Source organism: Onychostoma macrolepis, chromosome 07 (genome assembly GCF_012432095.1).
Source record: "Onychostoma macrolepis isolate SWU-2019 chromosome 07, ASM1243209v1, whole genome shotgun sequence".
Lineage (NCBI taxonomy): Eukaryota > Metazoa > Chordata > Actinopteri > Cypriniformes > Cyprinidae > Onychostoma > Onychostoma macrolepis.
In genome coordinates, this window is record NC_081161.1 from 44,553,594 (window position 1) to 44,574,721 (window position 21,128).

General features: G+C 37.9%; 1 protein-coding gene and 1 long non-coding RNA gene across 2 annotated transcripts; one reads left to right on the forward strand and one right to left on the reverse strand.

The window, feature by feature from the left end:
* The first annotated feature begins 2,046 nt into the window (after window positions 1-2,046).
* On the forward strand, window positions 2,047-13,018 carry LOC131543888 (uncharacterized). Its single transcript, XM_058781696.1, has 2 exons — window positions 2,047-2,212; window positions 11,694-13,018. Exons 1-2 carry the CDS (start codon window positions 2,047-2,049, stop codon window positions 13,016-13,018), a joined length of 1,491 nt encoding a protein of 496 aa, XP_058637679.1.
* A 2,271-nt stretch (window positions 13,019-15,289) lies between these two features.
* Window positions 15,290-16,604, reverse strand: LOC131544708 (uncharacterized). Its single transcript, XR_009272204.1, has 3 exons — window positions 16,553-16,604; window positions 15,684-15,746; window positions 15,290-15,467 (listed from the first exon to the last, which is right to left on the reverse strand). It is a non-coding gene; the product is annotated as an uncharacterized LOC131544708 (long non-coding RNA).
* Between the last annotated feature and the right edge of the window lie 4,524 nt (window positions 16,605-21,128).

The following is a 21,128-nucleotide window of genomic DNA, read 5'->3' on the forward strand; positions in this document are numbered from 1 at the left end:
TGAAATAGTATTGTATTATTGAAAAATTGAATTGCAAAAGAAAAAGGATATGGGAGTACACTGTGCCGCTGTGTAAACCAACACAACATAAATGAGAGTATGACAACAAGAGTCTGACTTGTATGCCAACACAAGTGTTTTGAGCAAAGGTTATTCATGTTATAACACAAAAACACTATGAGGTTTTTGTATCATTACAATAAAATCAAATGATGTGAGTCATTTTACTTAAATAAATTGAAGAAACAGCAAAAAAAAAAGAAGAAAAAAAAGTTTTAGGTGTCGAGTGCTGCCAAATTTTTAATAAAAGTGTACATTTTTTGAACAGGATAAAAGGACCCAACATAATGTACAAGGTACAAAATAAGTATTAAATGCCCCTTTAAGCACTGTGCAATAAATATGACTGTAAAGATGTCTCCAATTCCTCTGTAGTTACTGCTTGGTCATTTCACTCAATGGAGAGAAAGAAATGGACAAAATGCGCAAGAAGCACATTTTACAATTAGTTAATTAAAAAGAGTTCAGTAAATCTACTGAGACCAAAACACCATACAAAATACTTGGCATAATGAAAATGAAAGTATACACAATTGACATTTGCCCAACCACAGAAATAAAAGATATCCCTGTTTACATCCTGAACAGAAGATTATCACACATTAAGTGTTTGATTAAACCTTGAGAGGTTCCTTTAGCTCTAACAACAAAGCATGGCATGAGCAATCCCTCTGTTTACAAGGAACAAGGAATGCCTGAACTGACGAAACGTCTAACTTGAATGGACTTTGGATAAAAGCATCCATGAAATGTGTAATATAATACAAAATGTGTAAATGGTGTTAGTGAAGTATTAATTTTTAATGTCTGTTGCCACTGCTTATACATGATTAATTTTGTTACATTTCATGAGTTACAAATATTTCCTTGCATAAATTTTAATCATGAAAAATAAATGTTTATACAGTCAGTGTGTGTGTGACTCAGTATTATGTATTGAAAACAGACTCTCTAAACTTATTACTAAACTGAAGGTTTCAAACAGGTCGCTGTGCAATAGAAGTTATGGTATACACGTGAGGCTTAGATTTTAACTGGGGAAGTTGTAAATTATCAGAGGCACTCAAATGTAAGGCCTCAGATAGCTTCTGAGCATAGGCTTGCTTTTTCCATCTCACTCTTCTGGTAGAAGACACAAATATATTGTTCCCTTTCAGTCGGTCACTCCGAGTCACGTCGGATGACCGACGAATTGGGATCTCGCCAGAGAGACCAATCCACTTCGAGTGTAACTAAACGAGCCAATGGACATTGGCATGCGATCATTGCATTCAGCTGCCGCTGATCACAGCGTGAGTATAAGAGGCAGCGGGTGCACCGCATTAATTCATGCTTTCGCTTCGGAGCCGAGCGGCGGTGAATCACTGCTGCTCTCCTTTCCTGCGAGTGCGAAGAGCGAGCGAGTGCGGGCGTTACAGCGCAGCAGCGGTGGTCGCGGTCTCATGGGAGAAGAGGTCGATTCCCGTGAAGACATTCACACTAGGAGTGTGTGGTGGCCAGCTCCCCTGCGTGCTTCAGCACTTAATAAAGAGCAAATTTCTCTAAAAGAGCAACACGGGTGATCGCGTCTTTTTAAAGATGTCTTATCACCCGTGCGTTTCTGGGTGTGGTCGTTTCCTGGCGCCTCAGGACGGTCACGATCGCTGCCTCACGTGTCTGGGCATTCAGCACACTGAGGAAGTTTTCGTGGATGGTTCATGTTCTTCTTGTGGGGACACGACCATCTCGGAGTCGCATAATAGACTCCGCTATGTCAAACATGGCGGAGTCCCTCTGCCTCTGCCGCGATCCAGAGTTCGTTCCCGGGGCGGCGCTGTATCCGGTGGAGTCAGAGGTGATCTGAGGGTGACAGTGAGGGCTTCCTCAAGAGGAGTTACTCACCCCTCAAGCACTCCGCAGCCGGTGGAGCTGCCGAAGGAGCGTGCTGGGCCCTCGGCTGGACAGAATGCATCACTCGTTTCCTTCGGTGCCCCCTTTGACGACCAGATGTCGATCGCTGCATCGGAGGGCGAGTCCTCTCTCTCTGGGGATGACGACCCGTCTGCGTTGCCCCCTTCGGGTGTGGTAGCGTTGTCCGAGCCAGACCCAGAGATGACGGCTATGCCATTGGTCCCGCTGGCACGGTCTCGCGGAGCCTGGCTAGCGCTCCCCAGTCCGTCTCGGTGGCTCCTGCGGACCATCAGACTCAGCTACGCGATTCAGTTCGCCCGGCGTCCCCCCAGGTTCGGGGGCATCCGGTTCACTTCAGTCAAGGCCGTCGATGCCCCTGTCTTGCGTGCGGAAATTGCAGTCCTGCTGGCGAAGGACGCAATAGAGCCGGTCCCTCCAGCCGATATGAGTTCGGGGTTTTACAGCCCTTACTTCATTGTGCCCAAGAAAAGCGGTGGGTTACGACCGATCTTGGATCTGCGAGTTTTGAACCGTGCACTTCACAAAATGCCGTTCAAAATGTTGACGCAGAAACGCATTTTTGGGTGCGTCCGTCCCCTAGATTGGTTTGCAGCGATCGACCTGAAGGACGCGTACTTTCATGTCTCGATTCTCCCACGACACAGGCCATTCCTGCGATTTGCGTTCGAGGGTCGGGCATATCAGTACAAGGTCCTGCCCTTCGGGCTGTCCCTTTCGCCTCGCGTCTTCACCAAAGTCGGTGAAGTTTTGGAGTCGGTTCGGAGTTGCTCAGGTAGACCTGTTTGCGTCTCCAGAAACCACCCACTGCCAGTGGTTTTATTCCCTGTCCAAGGCAACGCTCGGCACGGATGCTCTGGCACACAGCTGGCCCCTGGGCCTGCGCAAATTTGCGTTCCCCCCAGTGAGCCTGCTAGCACAGACACTGTGCAAGATCAGGGAGGACGAGGAGCAGGTCTTGTTAGTGGCTCCATATTGGCCCAACAGGACCTGGTTCCCGGAACTCATGCTCCTCGCGACAGCCCCTCCCTGGCCGATTCCTCTGAGGAAGGATCTGCTTTCTCAGAGACGGGGCACCCTCTGGCACCCGCGTCCAGACTTGTAGAAACTCCATGTGTGGTCCCTGGCCGGTCGCATCGTCCTGGGCGCTGGCTCGTGGTGCCTCGCTAGCAGTCATCTGTAGGGCTGCAGGTTGGGCGACTCCTAACACGTTCGCTAGGTTTTATAACCTACGCGTCGAACCGGTTTCCTCCTGTGTTCTCACCTCAAACGGGTAGTGGCACTGAGAGGCCCGGCTCAGAGTCGACTTGCGGCGTTCTTTCGCCTAATTATCCAGAGAGTTCCTTAACCAGGCAAACCCTGTCGAGTCCTCCAGCACTCCGGCGTCCGGACGTGGCGGAGCGATTTTTTTCTTGATATCTGATGTGAGGCTAGTGCCCATATGAGAGACCCTGCCGGGATTCCATATGTGTATTCCACGGTATGCTTATTAGAGCCGTGTTTCCCCTGGCAGACCACGTTCTGCCATCTCTAATGATGCAGCCTGTGCCATCTCAGAGACTTCCATGTGCAATAGGGCCCTACGGGGTTACTTCACATGTCTAAATGCCACTTAACCCCCTCTGGGAGGAGGTGACTCCGCAGTGTGCCTCTTCCAAACGGAAGGGCACGCTTCCCAGTGTTATCCAAGTCCTACTGTCTGGGTTGCCCAAGGAACAACAGTAGTTGACCTTCTCTGTGTAGAGCCCGGTCCTATCGTCTGCCTTATAGGAAGGATTAGGAGGCCTACACAGGGCACTGGAAGGGGCAGCTCCTGTGGCGTTTTGGTAGGGATCCCAATTCGTCGGTCATCCGACGTGACTCGGAGTGACCGACTGAAAGGGAACGTCTCGGTTACGTATGTAGAAGAAGGGAACGGAGACGTCACGTCCCATCGCCACAGTCGCTGTACCACCGTTGAGCGGCCGGGTCACCGGCTCGGCTCCTCAGCGAAAGCATGAATTAATGCGGTGCACCCGCTGCCTCTTATACTCACGCTGTGATCAGCGGTAGCTGGATGCAATGATCGCATGCCAATGTCCATTGGCTCGTTTAGTTACTCTCGAAGTGGATTGGTCTCTCTGGCGAGATCCCAATTCGTCGGTCATCCGACGTGACGTCTCCGTTCCCTTCTTCAGGGAACGAGGGTTACATACGTAACCGAGACGTTCTTTTACTTCATTTTCTGTCTCTCTCTCATGTTTCAAGTTTAGTCTGAGGAACAACTTCTGAATAATGCCTTTCTCTAGTCAAGGCCAGTAGGGCTGGGGAAAGTTTAGGGAGTCTAATAAAATGTTTCCAATTAAAAATGATTTGCATACATAAGGTGGGCATATAATGGGATTCTGATGAAGGCCCATGTGGATGAAAATGAACCAGAAATTGTACATATATGATAAAAGTAGAATGCCTTGTGATAAATAGTGTTTATCCAATAAACTTTGAAAGTCTTTGTTCAATGATAAAAGAATATCTATGGTTTTACTGAATAAATGCTCTGTCATACTTAGGGCTGTGTATCGCCAACAAAGTCATAATGCAGTACATATCCCGATGCATAGGCCGTGATATGATAAGCATCATGATACATGACTGCACTAAATTTCACCTCAGCAGAACTGAGTAAAACAGCTATTTATTAAACGCTGCACACTATAGGGCCAATGCTAATAGGCAGTCAGTAGACCTCTGCATTTGGAAGGGCCTCCATAACTGTACCACAATATAATAATATAGGTAATGGTGTAGATTTCATGTTAACACTGGACACATCACGCTGCACGCACACACATTCAGCATTCACAACAGTCTGTGTAGACATTCAGCAACAAAGAATCTTCTCAGTGCTGCCCTGCAATTTTATCAACAAAATAGCTTAACCGCTGAAGAACTACATTATCTTTCTCAGCAAGGAATTGGTTACATCATGGTTTTCGAAGCAATTAAAGCCACAGTATCACTGTTAATAGAGAAATAGCTGCAAAAAAGGAGGTAGTTCATATACACAATCTCGCTTGAGGAATTACACTTTTCGGAGTGTACTTCAAGCTTACCTGTGTTTTCAGAATCCAGCTCCTTTTATCCATATTGGAGAGAGAGAGTGCGTGCACATGGTTGCCAGGTTGACAAAAATTGTTAACACACTTAGCAGATATTTCTGTATTGCACAAGTGTGAAGCTCTGTTTCGGGGATTTCATCTCTTTATATCAGGCAACCCTGGTTGTGTTCCTCTACGGTCAGATTAAACCTTGTTGTAGCCTATATATTATACTTTATTCATTTTTTTTTTTTTAAACATTCTTGCAATCAAATTAAGCATGCTTCACTGCTTGTATCAAGTAGTATGTGACGATATACATGGTCGTATCGAACACAGCCTTACTTAGAGCTTTTTTCTTTTTTTCTTTTTCTTTTTGTAGCTCTCTGAGGTTATGTTTCATTAGTAAAAGAGACTACCATGGGTTGCGATTTCAGTCAAATCTTATTTGTATACAACAGTATACAACAACAGACTAATCCAATGAAACGTTGTATAGAGGAAGCCATTTTTGTACCAGCTTAAAAAAGAAAGTGTGTTTAATATTGATTATTCAAATTTCAAATAAGACATGATTGGTCGAGACTTGGGAGGGACTCAACAATAAATAGAGCATAATTTCTGAGCAGACTGTTATTCATCCAGATGCTCTTCACAAACTGCAGGTGTGTATGAAAATTCATATTAATGTTTAGTATCACATTTGTGTTCTGAAATGTTTTGACAGGGCATAATATTCATCATGTCGTTATAGTGGATAAATAATAAATGTAGCAGTGGTTTATATACAAATATTTAAAACACAATTTATGAATTATTATAAAAGCATGTATTATGTGGTAGTGAATTATTTTGTGTTAATGCAGATAACTGCTGAGTTGTCCAGGTCTTCTGTGAGACTGATATACATTGATGCATTTTAAATCTAATTATGAGCTTTATAAAATCCGTTTATTGATTATAGTTTTGGAATAGATTTGGTCTCAATATCACAAAATGAATACATTTTAATTTATTAATTTTAAAATGATAATTTTCTATACTTTTTGACAAATTTTCAAAGCTCTTAGCACAACTGATTGCACGAGTAAAACACAGCTAGACTTTCTTTAAATAAATAAATAAATAAAATGATAAAACAATTTTATGCAGATAAATGGCAGGCAGTCAAAGCAATAACAGTGAGCTTTCAACTGGCCCTTAAGCCTAAAGTAGCAAGTAAATTTAGAAATTATTAAAATGACTCTTTCTGAACTTTCTCAAATTTCTGACAACAGACAGAGTATATGACAACCCACATATACCTGACATTTTAGCTTTGATGCATCTTTAGGCAGTTCAGTCAAATACATATAAATTAAAAATGGCTGTAATTTTGGTTCATTATAGAAGGACAAAATGGGCATGAAATTCTGAATATATCCTGCTATACAAACATTCATTTCTTTGCTTTTAGTCTGACATAAAGACATCCTTGTATCAGTGAACTAATCATACTAATGGACAAATCAAGTGTAAAGGTCTAAAAATATACTCTACTATACACTCTAAGTATCTTGTTACTACTTGATGTACAGTAATCCAATTATGATAATTTTTTTTTTTTTGTAGAATAACATTGAGCATTTAACACTTTAACATCATGTTACTACAGTAGCTCAGTTCCTCAATACAATGCTAAATGAACGGGGAATGGGAAGGCAATGAGATTTTGGTCATATCACTCGTCACTAAATGACAGTTTAATGAATGTGATTGATAATATAATTAGCCTTGAGGGCAGTTAAAAACTTTAATTTGTTTTGATCCTTGTATGAATACTGCAAACAACAATGTTCTGTCATCTATTTTTTAAATACTTTTCCTGTTTTAGGTTTTTGCCATGGTATTGGTTCAGTGAGGTATTGAGATGCACTAGCTCACACTGAATGAGAAGATCACATGTGATGTAAAGCCAAAGCTCACGATTTATGCACTTACACTATACATGTGAAATACTTGGATTGTGCAGACAATGACACCAAGTATATGGACAATAGCCAGAGATACCTTAAAAAATAAAAAATAAAAAAACCCTCTGTGACTATTAAAACCTTGTTTATACTCTGAAATCTGAACCACAAGCAGGCCCAAATCTTCACTGTCTAGCTCAACCAATGATGTAAGTTTGAGGCGTGGCTACCTGTAATGATGAATGTCTCAATCTTTTACTTGACTCTATGAATCTCATTCAGAGAAATTATAAAATATTTATTAATTTTGTTATTTTCATTTGAACAGCATTTTACAAGTTCACAAGCTAAATTAAATGTGTAACATAGTTAAATTTTACACTTACACTTACTAGTTAGCCTACATGATCTTGCATTCAGATTTACTTAATTACATACTTAAAAAAATAAATAAATAAATAAATTATATATATATGTATGTGTGTGTGTGTGTGTGTATGTGCAAAAACTTGCAAAAGAAAAAAAATATTTTACTTATTTACTTATATACTTTTTTTCAGTGTACCGGTACAATTGAAGGAAAGTCTCTGCAGGTAAAAGCAATGCCACCCTCAGTACATTGACCATTAACATGTATGTTCAAATCTACTTAACTACAGTAAGTTATATAAAATTAGGAAAGGAAATAAGTAAATGTAACGTGGCCATTTAGAGTTTGATGAGTAATTTCTACTTTTTTTTTTTTTTTTTAAGATTACTCTGCAATACTCAAGAACATTTCCCTAAGTTATGGTTTGTAAACTTTAAAGCATGTTGTTCACTTACAAACATGTACTGCAAACAGATAGCTTGTTACCCTTTATGTCTACTCAATATAGTTATTACACAAATGAACACAGAGACCTCAATACTTGCACAATACACAATGATGGAAACGATCAGTTGATAGTGTTTAAGTATTAATGCATCATTTTGAATAGAAAATGAACTCCAGATATCACAAAACAGCAAGTTACTAAAGCTACCGACAAAAGCAACCATAAAACAGTGTGAACAGTGCATACAACTCCACTATTTCTCTGACATAAATATACCTCTGCAAATGAAATGGGCATGACGAGGCTAAAGAAAAAAAGAAAAATAAATAAAAAGGTTTTTCATTTGGTTTTGCTTGAAGATATTTGGATATCAGATTTACTGTGGAATTAAATCTTATACGCTTATGTCCTCCACTTTCAGGCATATTAAATAAAGCTTATAGGAGTCTGGTTTCTGGATGACCACTAATAGGCCTATTGACCTGTGGTGTTCAACTGTCAATCAAAAACAAAACAAAACTCATGACATACTTCATAAAGTGTGCATATAATGTTTCGTAATTCAAACATTTAATGTGCTGCTATATGTCCAGCATTAGGTTATCATTCCTGTTGCTCAAGCAGTAGAGAATCTGCTAGCAATGCCAAGATCATGGGTTTGATTCCCTGAGACCATATAAAACATAAACCTTGAATCCTATGTAAATTGTATAACTCTCATTGTCCTGTAGTGTGATATGCTACATGTGAAAAATCATGCACGCATTGTTAGTACATACTCTACTCTTTGGGAATAACAATTACGGTGTGAAGGTGTAAATAAGATTTCATCATTGTCTTTTTTCCCCCTCACATTTCAGGTATTAACCTTAAGTGGACACAGAAAAAATGGGAGGTAAGAAATCACAGAGTCAAACATTAATATTTGTTAAGTAATTATTAAAAAACATGGAAAAATATAATTTTATATACACAGACCTACAATAGATAAATGCTTTGTGCATGATGGCACATAATTTAATAGGAGAATTTGTATTGCCACATTCATTTTAACTAATTTATCACATAACTTCTTAAGATTATTATTAGCCATCAAAATATTAAAGGGATGGTTCACCAAAAAAAAAAGAAAAAAAGAAAGAAATTCTGTCATCATTAACCCTCGTGTATGTCATTACAAACATGTATGACTTTCTTTCATCTGTGGAACATAAAAAAAATGATGTTTTGAAGAACTTCATAGTGTTATTTGTACATACAAGTCAATGGGGCCCAGTATTGTTTGGACTTCATCATTATTCAAAATATTTAATAAATAATGAGAGTAAATTACAGGTGCATCTCAAAATAAAGTGATTTTTTTTTTTTGTAACTTATTTCAAAAAGTGAAACTTTCATATATTCTATATTCATTACATGTAAAGTAATTGACATTTCAAAAGTTTTTTATTTATTTTGATGATTAATTCAATTTTCAAGGTTTATTTGTATAGCGCTTTTTACGATACAAATCGTTGCAAAGCAGCTTTACAGGAAATTAAGTCTACAATATATTTATATATTGTAGAAACTTAATATATTTAATTTATGGAAAAATTTGGTAATTCTGTATATTGTCTGAGGGTTGGCATCCTCTGAGGTCCTCTGAGGGGTTGGCATCATCTCTTCTCAGGTGTTTGGTCATCTCAGACCATTTAAGGATTGGATCCAGACTGAAGCTTCAGTAATTCCTAATTACCACAGGATGTTAATCCCGTGGCAGAATCAGAGAAACAAATAGAGACATAATGGTGCAGCTGCTGTTCCATCCAAGCAAAAATGATTTGTTCAACCCAAGCTATAGAATAATAATGTGCATTTGAGCAGATATAACTGCAGTACAAGATTATGAGATGCATTATGTGAATGCTTGGCTAAAGAGATGTGTCTTTAATCTAGATTTAAACAGAGAGAATGTGTCTGAACCCCGGACGTTATCAGGAAGGCTATTCCAGAGTTTGGGAGCCAAATGTGAAAAAGCTCTACCTCCTTTAGTGGACTTTGCTATCCTAGGTACTACCAAAAGTCCAGAGTTTTGCGACCTTAGGGAGCGGGTTGGATTGTAGCGTGGTAGAAGACTAGTTAGGTACGCAGGAGCTAAACCATTTAGGGCCTTATAGGCAAGTAATATTATTTTGTAACTGATGAGGAACTTAATAGGTAGCCAGTGCAGAGTCCGTAAAATTGGGGTAATATGATCATATTTTCTTGACCTGGTAAGGACTCTAGCCGCTGCATTTTGGATTATCTGTAGCTTGTTTATTGAAGATGCCGGACAACCAGCTAGCAGTGCATTACAATAGTCCATTCTAGAGGTCATGAATGCATGAATTAGCTTTTAGATTAGAATTAGCTTTTAAATCTTTTTTAGATTAGAGTTTACAGCTCACGAAAGTCAAAAATCCAGTATCTCAAAATATTCTAATATTTCCTGAAATCAATAATAATAAAAAAGGATTTGCAAACAGAAAAGTTCAAGTTCTTTAAAGTATGTTCATTTATGCACTCAATACTTGGTCGGGGCTCCTTTAGCACAAACTCCAGCATCAGTGAGGTGTGGCATGGAAGCGATCAGCCTGTGGCACTGCTGAGGCATATTGAGCCTTCAGCTCGTCTGTATTGTTGGATCAACTGTTTCTCATCTTTCTCTTGAAAATATCCCATAGATTCCACATGGGGTTCAAGTCAGGCATGTTGGCTGGCCAATCAAGCACAGTAATATCATGGTCAGCAAACCACTTGGAAGTGGTTTTGGCACTGTGGGCAGGTAATCAAGGAAAATCAGGAAAAAGGAGAACAGCATCTCCATGAAGTTTGTCAGCAGATGGAAGCATGAAGTGCTCCAAAATCTCCTGGTAGACGGCTGCATTGACTTTGGAATTTATAAAACACAATGGACGGACACCAGCAGACGTCACGCACCCCAAATCATCACTGACTTCAGAAACTTCACACTGGACTTCAAGCAGCTTGGATTCTGTGCCTCTCCACTCTTCCTCCAGACTCCAGACCTGGATTTCCAAATGAAATGCAAAATGTACATTTATCTGAAAAGAGGACTTTTGACCACTGAGCAACAGTCCAGTTCTTTTTCTCCACAGCCCAGGTAAGACGCTTCTGACGTTATTTCTGTTTCAGAAGTGGCTTGAAAGCCCTTTTCCTGAAGATGTCTGAGCGTGGTGTCTCTTGATGCACTCACTCCAGCTTCAGTCCACTCCTTGTGAAGCTCTCCCAGGTGTTTGAATAGGCTTTGCTTAACAGTATTCTGAAGCTTGTGGTCATCTCTGTTGCTTATGCACCTTTTCCTGTCCAATTTCTTCCTTCCAGTCAACTTTGCATTTAATATGCTTTGATACAATACTCTGTAAACAGCCACACCTTTCAGTAATGACCTTCTGTGACTTACCCTCTTTGTGGAGGGTGTCAATGATTGTCTTTTGGTCCATTGCCAAGTTAGCAGTCTTCTTCATTATTGTGGTTTAAAAGTAGAAGTAGCTTTAAAAGATACAGTAGGGATGGTCATTTAACGAAACGCAAATGTAAATATTGTAATATTTTGAGATACTGGATTTTTGACTTTCATGAGCTGTAAGCTCTAATCATCAAAATAAAAATACAATAAAAATACAATAAAAACTTTTGAAATGTTTTACTTTACAAAGTTTCACGTTTTGAAATAAGTTACACAAAAAAAGATTTTTTTTCACGATATAATTTTTTTTTTTAATGCACCTGTATATCTTTTTGTGTGCACTTTCCTTTTAGTAAGATTTCTGAATGCATCTGAAATAACAGAAAATAACATGTTGTTCAATAAGAACTGTGTCTTTTTCAAATAGCCAGTGAGTCCAAGAGAATTCCAGAGAGAATTTTTTTCCTTGTTGGAAAAACAGGAGATGGAAAAAGCAGCACTGGAAATACGATTCTTGGAAAACAAAAATTTACCTGTGCATCTTCACCTAATTCAGAACCAGCAGCTTATTCCTCAGGAGAAAAAATGGTTAATGGAAGAAAGATCAAAGTTATCGACACATATGGAATCTATGACACAAAGGTTGATGAGGACTTTATCAAAGAAAACCTAATTAGATCTCTGGTTGAATGTGCTGCAGGTGTTCCTGTTTTAACCATTGTTCTGAAAATTGGAAGATACACATCACAAGAAGAGAAGATTAAGGAAAAAATATGGGAATATTTCTCAGAATGTAATCTGAAACATTCAGTGATCTTATTCACTCACGGTGAACAGCTAGAAGGTCAAACAATAGAGGAATTTGTGAGGAAGAGTCCAAAACTACAGGAAATCATTGATAAATGTGGAGGTCGCTGTCACGTCATTGACAACAAATACTGGAAAAGGCGTTGGTGGGGATACAGAAGCAACAGGGTCCAGGTAAGAAATCTGATGAGGACCATTGACAAGATGGTGGAAGAGAAAGGCTGCTATACCAATGAGCTGTTTCAGATGGTGGAGGAAGAAATTCAACAGGAGATTGAGAATATAAAGGAGATTGATTTGTCTCCAGAAGAGAAGAGAGAAAAAGCTAAGCATATTGTTTTGAAAAAACTTCTGATTAGGTTTGCAGGAGTGACAGCAGGGGCACTAACAGGTGCTTTTCTGGGCATGGGCGTTCCAGTGGCATCCCTTGTGGCATTGCTGAAAGGAATAAAAAATGAGACAGCAGCTGCTTGTGATGGAAAAGAAGACAAAGCAGCAGTAGCAGCAGCAGGAGGAGGAGCAGCAGCAGTAGGAACAGCAGCAGTATCTGCAGTGGCTGGAGTGGTGGAGGCAGTAATAGCAGCAGAGGCAGGAGCAGCAGTAGCCACAGCAGCAGCTGCAGGAACAGTCACAGCAGTGGAAGCAGGAGTTGCAGCTGGAGCAACAGCAGCAGCAGCAGGAACAGTAGTGGCGGAGGCCGGAGTTGCAGGTGCTGGCATTGGAGCCGCAGCAGGTTCAGGTATTGCTGCAGGGGTGATATTTGGAGCTGCAGCTCTTGCAGGAGCGATCGGAGGAGGAGTCACTGGATACAAAGCAGCATCAGAAGCTGATTCTGTGCTTGATGCCGTTAAGATTGCAGCCAAAGCCAACTATGAGAATGTGAAAGGTGTTGTTGAAAAGGCAGAACAACTCCCTGCTAATGTTCGTAAGAAATGGAAAAAATAATTCCTTTGAATATTATAATTCCTTATAATATATGTGACCCTGCACCACAAAACCAGTCATAAGGTATATTTGTAGCAATAGTCAACAATACATTGTATAGGTCAAAATGATGATTATGCCAATTATATCATTAGGATATTAAGTAAATATCATGTTCAATGAAGATATTTTGTAAATTTCCTACCGTAAATATATCAAAACCTAATTTATGATTAGTAATATGCATTGCTAAGAACTTCGTTTCGACAACTTTAAAGGCGATTTAATCAATATTTAGATTTTTTTGCACCCTCAGATTCCAGATTTTCAAATAGTTGTATCTCAGCCAAATATTGTCCGATCCTAACAAACCGTACATCAATGGAAATATTTATTCAGCTTTCAGATGATATAAATATCAATTAAAAAAAATTGACCTTTATGACTGGTTTTGTGGTCCAGGATCACATGCATTTGATTAGCTGATTTGGGTCAGTTATGCTTATAAGGAAATACATCAACAAAGCAATGGAAACTCCTAGTTAAATGATTTCACAGGACAAGTAATATGCAAAGGCTGACTGGAAGGACTTCACATCGGTCCTTTTATCAGCATGAAAAAAACAAACAAAAAAAACTGTCATTTAAATTTGCTAAATTGTTCAGAGAAAGCAACATGACAATATTAGAACCCTCTGTTATACTCACTAAATCTGTCTCTCACTGTAGTTCAACTGGCTGACTAAATGAATATAATTATTGAAGCTCTGTGTGTCTAGATCTTCTGGATTATAATGGCATTTTATTAGCTTTTTTTTTTTTCCTTTTATTTATTTTTGCAATGATTGCTGACTTCCTGTTTATTTTGTCTATTGCAGACTTGTGACACAACAAGTGTAAACTTAAATTAAATGCAATAATCATTTTTTTATTATTATTATTATTATTGTGCAGCCCCATTAGTATAGTTACATTATACTATCAAATGGATGTTCTACAATAATGAGTAAAAACTAATGAGAGAATTTAAATTTTAACCCAAACACTTAATCTTTAAACTTTAGTAAAGTGACAGAATCCTCTACAATGAGTTGGCACAGTAGTCATTTTGATAACTGCTAGCCATTTTAGTGTATTGCTATTAAACTAATGCAGAGCTCACCTGGGTGATACACTGAGGGATAATTATCTTCATGCTATTGATAAAAGCAAGTAAGATGGATGTATATTTCCTCATTTAATTTAGTTATTTATTTTACGAAAGTTAAGGCAGAAAGTCTGTTAAATTACTTATTACAATAAACCTTCCTCAAGTCACGCACAGCTGTTTTATCTGCAGAATAAGAAGGCAACAGCTTGCCACTCACATATAAAAATGAATCAAGATATTCTCTTTAGTCTGATTAATGGACATGTATACCTCAAAAACATTAACGCCACTTACTGCACAAAGTATATCCTGCACAAATGATTTACAAATTGCCAAAGTGAATTCAAACCAGTCTTAAATTAGCCAACATCTCCTCTTTCTTTATCCACCACTGTTTCAATTCTACAGATAGCATAATGTTACAAAACCAGCACTGTATGCTATTATTGTCTCTTTTGTCTTGCAATTTATCAGGTTTTTAGATTTAAGTGTTTTTATTATTATTGCTATTATTGTTATTGTTATTATTATGGCTTTTTGTTTTATTATTACTTCCTCTTTGGTTAATTGATGACTTGTATTAATAGGCTAACATTTACAACTATTATAACAATAAAGTGTAACAAACAATACATTTTAGAGATTTTTTGTTTGCTTCATTTTGGTATTCTTTTTTATGCTATTTGTTTGATTGTTCACACTAGCTATCATGGTTCCGCATAATTTTAATCATTTCCATGCAAAAGTGGGGAGCGCTTTATTGTAACATGAGAACACAGTCATGTAATCGCAGAAAACTGGATGCGAGCTCTCAAATAAGCCTGACTTATACAAATGAACTGCCTGTCCTCTTAACCCTTTTTGGTTCTAAATAGAACCCTTTTTTAATAAAGTTCCATAAAGAACTGTGCTTTGACAAGTTTATAGGACCTGGTGTTACAATGTACAATTTAAATTATGAATATTTGTATTAGCATTATATTATATATTATTTATTCATATTAATTTTCACCCCTCTATCTATCTGATTTTATAATATCTTGTGGCTTCTATTTAGTTTTTACATAAATAAACAAACAAAAAAACAATCATCATATGTCAATTATGTACATTTATTTTTATTTTTTGGAAAAGTGTAGGAAAAATGACAGTGCTCAAACAATTGTTATTAGCTGAAAACATTAATAAATATCAGTTGACACTGAACATGATATGGAATTAATGAAGACCATGTTCAAGTGAAATATCTTCACAATGTCTTTATGTCCATCTTTATGTTTCTCTTTGCTGAAGATGATGGTAGGTAGGATGTGACAGCTTCTGAAATACACAGCTGAGATTAGAGTTATGTGTCCAGTTATTTATATAAAACAAAAAAAATGGACAGTATGTGAGCCCTTTATAATGTTAAAAGAAAATTTGATATAAGGTCTTGGGATAGCTTAAATGTTATTTATGACTGGGTGTTTATGCATAAAGTAATAAAGAAAAAAAAATGAATTATGGATCATTATTTCAACATTTAGGCTGACTTACATAGTGAAGAGAAAGTATGTATCTTTAACTGAACAGAGCTGGTCACATACATTTTCTGTTACACTAAAAAGAGAAAAAGACATGATTAGCATGAAACTAGTTACAATTTGAAAGGTAAAATATAGAAATTTTAAGAAATTTACCTCTTTCATTAACATTGTTTTAAAGGTATTTAAAGGTTAGTACAGAACATTCTTAAAATAATGTTTATAGGATGTTCTAACAACATTATTATGGTTGATTTACATTCTTGTAACGTCAAGAGAAAACATTTTAACAACATTCTCGGAACGTTATTTTGATGTTATTTGTACACGATCGAGGTTTGTGAAATGGTAAGAGAAAACGTTCTTAGATCAACACTCTCGGAACGTTTCTTTAAATATTATTTGTAAACGATTGAAGTTTTTGTAATGTTAAAAGAAAACGGTCTTATAACATTCTCGGAACGTTATTTTGATGTTATTTGTACACAATTAAGGTTCTCATAATGTTATAACAATGGTAGATTAGAATGTTCCTCAAACATTAAAAAAACTGGACGGTTTGAACGTGTACAAAACATTCCGTAATAACGTTTTCATAACTTAATGGGAATGTTAGCAAAACGTTCAGACAACTCGTTTTTGTTAGCTGGGTTAAAAAGAGCTGTTTCTACCTGTAAAGAACCTTTAAAGAACCATATTTTTAGAGTGTAGCTTTGTAAACACAAGAACATTCCCAAACGTTTTATATAAAAACATTACACCATCTCAGGCCTCAATTACATCCTTATAACGTTCTCCTAATGTGGCTGTGAGAATGTTCTTTCTATGTTATCTTGAAACATTGTACCAGTGTTTTATTGACAACATTGTACAATCTGTTACCTCAAAAACATCCTCAAAATGTTGCAGGTAAAATGTTCCAGCTTTGTTAACATGTCACATTACAAGAAACTTTTATAAAGAACATTTTTTCTTGGGGTGAAATAGTGTGTGATTAGTGATGCTGTGTGATCAGGTGTGCATGTGATTAGAGCAATGAGTGATTGGTGACAGCTGTGTGCGTGTGATTGGTGAGATGGCTGATGGGAAATGCAGTCCATGTGATGTGTGGTGTCCTCTAGTACTAAATGAACGGGAGTGCAGACCAGATTCGTGACAACAACATCCTCAAAATTTTGCAGATAAAATGTTCTGGCTTTGTTAATACGTCACATTATAAAAATGTTTTATAAAAAAAACAATCCATCACCTCCAGCCTCAATGACATCCTCAGAATGCATCCGGAAAGTATTGACAGCGCTTCACTTTTTCCACATTTTGTTATGTCACAGCCTTATTCCAAAATGGATTAAATTCATTATTTTCCTCAAAATTCTACAAACATACCCCATAATGACAATGTGAAAGAAGTTTGTTTGAAATCTTTGCAAATTTATTAAAAAAAATAAAAAATAAATCACATGTACATAAGTATTCACAGCCTTTGCCATGACACTCAAAATTGAGCTCAGGTGCATCCTGTTTCCACTGATCATCCTTGAGATGTATCTACAACTTGATTGGAGTCCACCTGAGGTAAATTCAGTTGATTGGACATGATTTGGAAAGGCACACACCTGTCTATATAAGGTCCCACAGTTAACAGTGCATGTCAAAGCACAAACCAAGCTATGAAGTCCGTGGAATTGTCTGTAGACAGGATTGCTAGAGCGGGCTGCCTGGCCAAACTGGAAGATCAGGGCAGAAGGGCCTTAGTCAGGGAGGTGATCAAGAACCCAGTGGTTACTTTGACAGAACTCCAGCGTTTCTCAGTGGAAAGATGAGAACCTTCCAGAAGAACAACCATCTCTATAGCACTCCATCCATCCATCAGGCCTGTACGGTAGAGTGGCCAGACAGAAGCCACTCCTCAGTGAAAGGCACATGCTGGCCTGCCTGGAGTTTGCCAAAAGGCACCTGAAGGACTCTCAGACTACGAGAAACAAAATTCTCTGGTCTGATGAAACAAATATTGAACTCTTTGGCAAGCGTCATGTCTTTAGCAAGTGTCAACCAGGCACCGCTCATCGCCTGCCCAATACCATCCCTACAGTGAAGCATGGTGGTGGCAGCATCATACTGTGGAGATGTTTTTCAGAGGCAGGACCTGGGAGACTAGTCCGGATCGAGGGAAAGATGAATGCAGCAATGTACAGAGACATCATTGATGAAAACCTGGACCTCAGACTGGGGCGACGGTTCATCTTTCAACAGGACAATGAGCCTAAGCACACAGCCAAGATAACAAAGGAGTGGCTACGGGACAACTCTGTGAATGTCCTTGAGTGGCCCAGCCAGAGCCCAGACTTGAACCCGATTGAACATCTCTAGAGAGATCTGAAAATTGCTGTGCACCAACACTCCACATCCAACCTGATGGAGCTTGAGAGGTCCTGCAAAGAATGGGAGAAACTGCCCAAAAATATGTGTGCCGAGCTTGTAGCATCATGCTCAAAAAGACTTGGCTGTAATTTGTGCTAAAGGTGCTTCAACAAAGTATTGAGCAAAGGCTGTGAATACTTATGTACATGTGATTTATTTTTTTTTTCTTTTAATAAATTTGCAAAGATTTCAAACAAACTTCTTTCACGTTGTCAATATGTGGTATTGTTTGTAGAATTTTGTGGAAAATAATGAATTTAATCCATTTTGGAATAAGGCTGTAACATAACAAAATGTGGAAAAAGTAAAGCGCTGTGAAAACTTTCCGGATACAATGTATAAAGTTCTCCTAATGTGGTTAAGAGAATGTTATTCCTTTGTTCTATTGAAACATTGTGGCAGTGTTTTATTGAAAACATGTAATCTGCTAACTCAACAACATCCTCAAAATGTTGCAGGTCAAATGTTCTAGCTTTATTACATCACATTACAAGAACATTTTTTAAAAACATTATACCATCTCAGGCCTCAGTAATGTTCTTATAAAGTTCTCATTATGTGGCTGAGAGAATGTTCTTTCTTTGTTATCTTGAAACATTGTACCAATGTTTTGAGAACATTGTATAATCTGTTACTTGAAGAACATCCACAAAACATCCTTAAAATGTTGCAGGTAAAATGTTCTAGCTTTGTTTACACTTAAGATTATAGGAACATTATCTGAAATGAGAAAAATTCTTAAAACATTTTTTGAACATTCCATTCAAACGTTTTCTCAAAAACATCAACCAAACCTGTACGGAATGTTAACCGATGTTCTGAGAACGTTCCCTGCTAGCTGGGAACCCTTTAAGAAGCACCCTCCATGATTTGATTCTGGAGCCGGGCCTGCCTTCTAATACAGAACAAACAACAGAAAATGGTTACATACTGTCACAAATTCATGCCATATTTTTCATGAATGACAAGGGAATATGAATATTTTTCATTCACACGTGACAAGAGTGATGCGAGAAAGACTGACACTACGATGGCGCTACTTTTGTTAATATAATTTATATTTCTTCGTTTAATATAAATGAGTGTATTGTTGCTAGGTTTTCATTTAAAAAAAATAACAATGAACCACAAACGTTTTAAATAAGGCAAAAGACCTTATTTGATTAATAAGATAATAAACCACAAACTACGATCGTTTTAAGGTAGCCTAAGGGGAAAACCATATTTAGCCAATTTGTTTTAAACGTGGGTAAAACACAGTTTAATATAGGCTAGGTAAATTTGTCATTGTACTATTTTATTGTATAGCCTATGTTTTTTTTTTGTTTGTTTGTTTGTTTTGTTTGTTTCCCTCCATTAATAATAATGAGCCATAAGCATTCATTTAAATGAAGGGGAAATCTAAAAACCTTTCATGTATAGACTACTTGTGTTACAACGCGGGTACATCAGTCTTCGTTATGTTCATAAAAGTGTTGTGTTTAATATAAGCAACTTTGTCAGTGTAGGATTGCTGATATGTTTTTTTTTTTTTTTTAAGAGTAATACTGAATCAACCGTAAGCATTAATTTTGTTCAATAGGAAAGACAACCGTTAAAGATCAAAATAAGCGCTACAGATGTGAGAATGCGAGATTTGTTGCTGCTGAGGTAAACGCTCTCGTTCACTCTTGCTGTCTCTTTGCTATGTTTGTAGAAATAATCGTTAATTCTTAATTTGGGTACGGCACAGGTAATAATATAGGGCCTAATAAGAAACCATGGCATCAAATTATTTTTTAAGTCAGTTTGATAAGTTTAATAAGTTGAAACAACGTTCACAGTCAATTTGGCTCACAGTCAATTTGAATGAATATATATTTATTTTTTGTTACAAATTGTTCATTCATTTATTTTTAACACCGCACCCCCAGCACCTCCATTTTTTTGTGGGCTACACTCCAGGAGGTGCTGCAGCACCCTCAACACCCCTACTTCCCGCAGTAATGATGCAGCTTGTCCTGAATGAGCAGAGAGAGCAGCAATAATAACCCCCCTAGGGTTAACAGAACAGAACAAAGCAGATATCATTAATGCACTTAATGATATTTAAGTGTAACATTATTCAAGAAAAGAAGTCTGATTCAGCAAGGAATATCAGAAAGCCAAGTCCTGTGCGAAAGGAGGAGTTGGGGATGGAGGAGGGTAATTTGCTCCTGAGCAAGCGGGAAAAGCTGCTGATTAATACTGAATAGAGCTTATATAGGAGTGTTGTGATAGGTGTCGTATTCCTAGGTGGATGTGATCAGCTGAGAATCAGACTGTCTCACACTTCTCACTCTGTCTTCATGAGGACGGCTCCACAGCACCATCAGCATGAAGATAACTTTATTCCCAGAAGATATCAGAATCAGATATCAGTCAGATTCGAGCACATGGCTGTAATGGCATCTGTAAAGTGTATTTGCACAGTGACTCCTGCTCTGTGTCTGTATTTGGTAACTTCGTGCTCTGCTGAGGAAGTGTTTCACAGCACCGTGCCACTCATCAACTCTCCACCACATCACCTCAACAGCTGTAAGTCTTTTTTGTAAATGTTGCATGTTTTTGCCATTTTGATGACATACTATTTTTATTCCACAGCACTGAATGACAAGTCAAAATAAACCAAGAAATAACATGCTTTTCAATTAATTTAATGCCGGTTGCAACAGAAGAGCACTCTATTAATGGCACCTTCACTAAAGATAAGGCTTGAGGTTTCCTGAACCGAACTGTCTTTTCTCACAGATCAAACACTGATGTGACCTAATTGTCCATGATCATTTGCTTCAAACAGTAAAATTATAATACACAATATATTTAATTCTAAAATCACTTTAAGCATGTATTGCATTAAACACATTAAGCTTCATATTTAATAATCATTTAAAATATTCATAAGCATTCCCTATACAGGAATAACTGCTGGATATCTCGAGTCACTCACCTTGGAGAAGAAAAACTAGGAGAACTCCTAAAATGGAGCAGCAGGACTCTTGAAAGACGTTCATGTCCA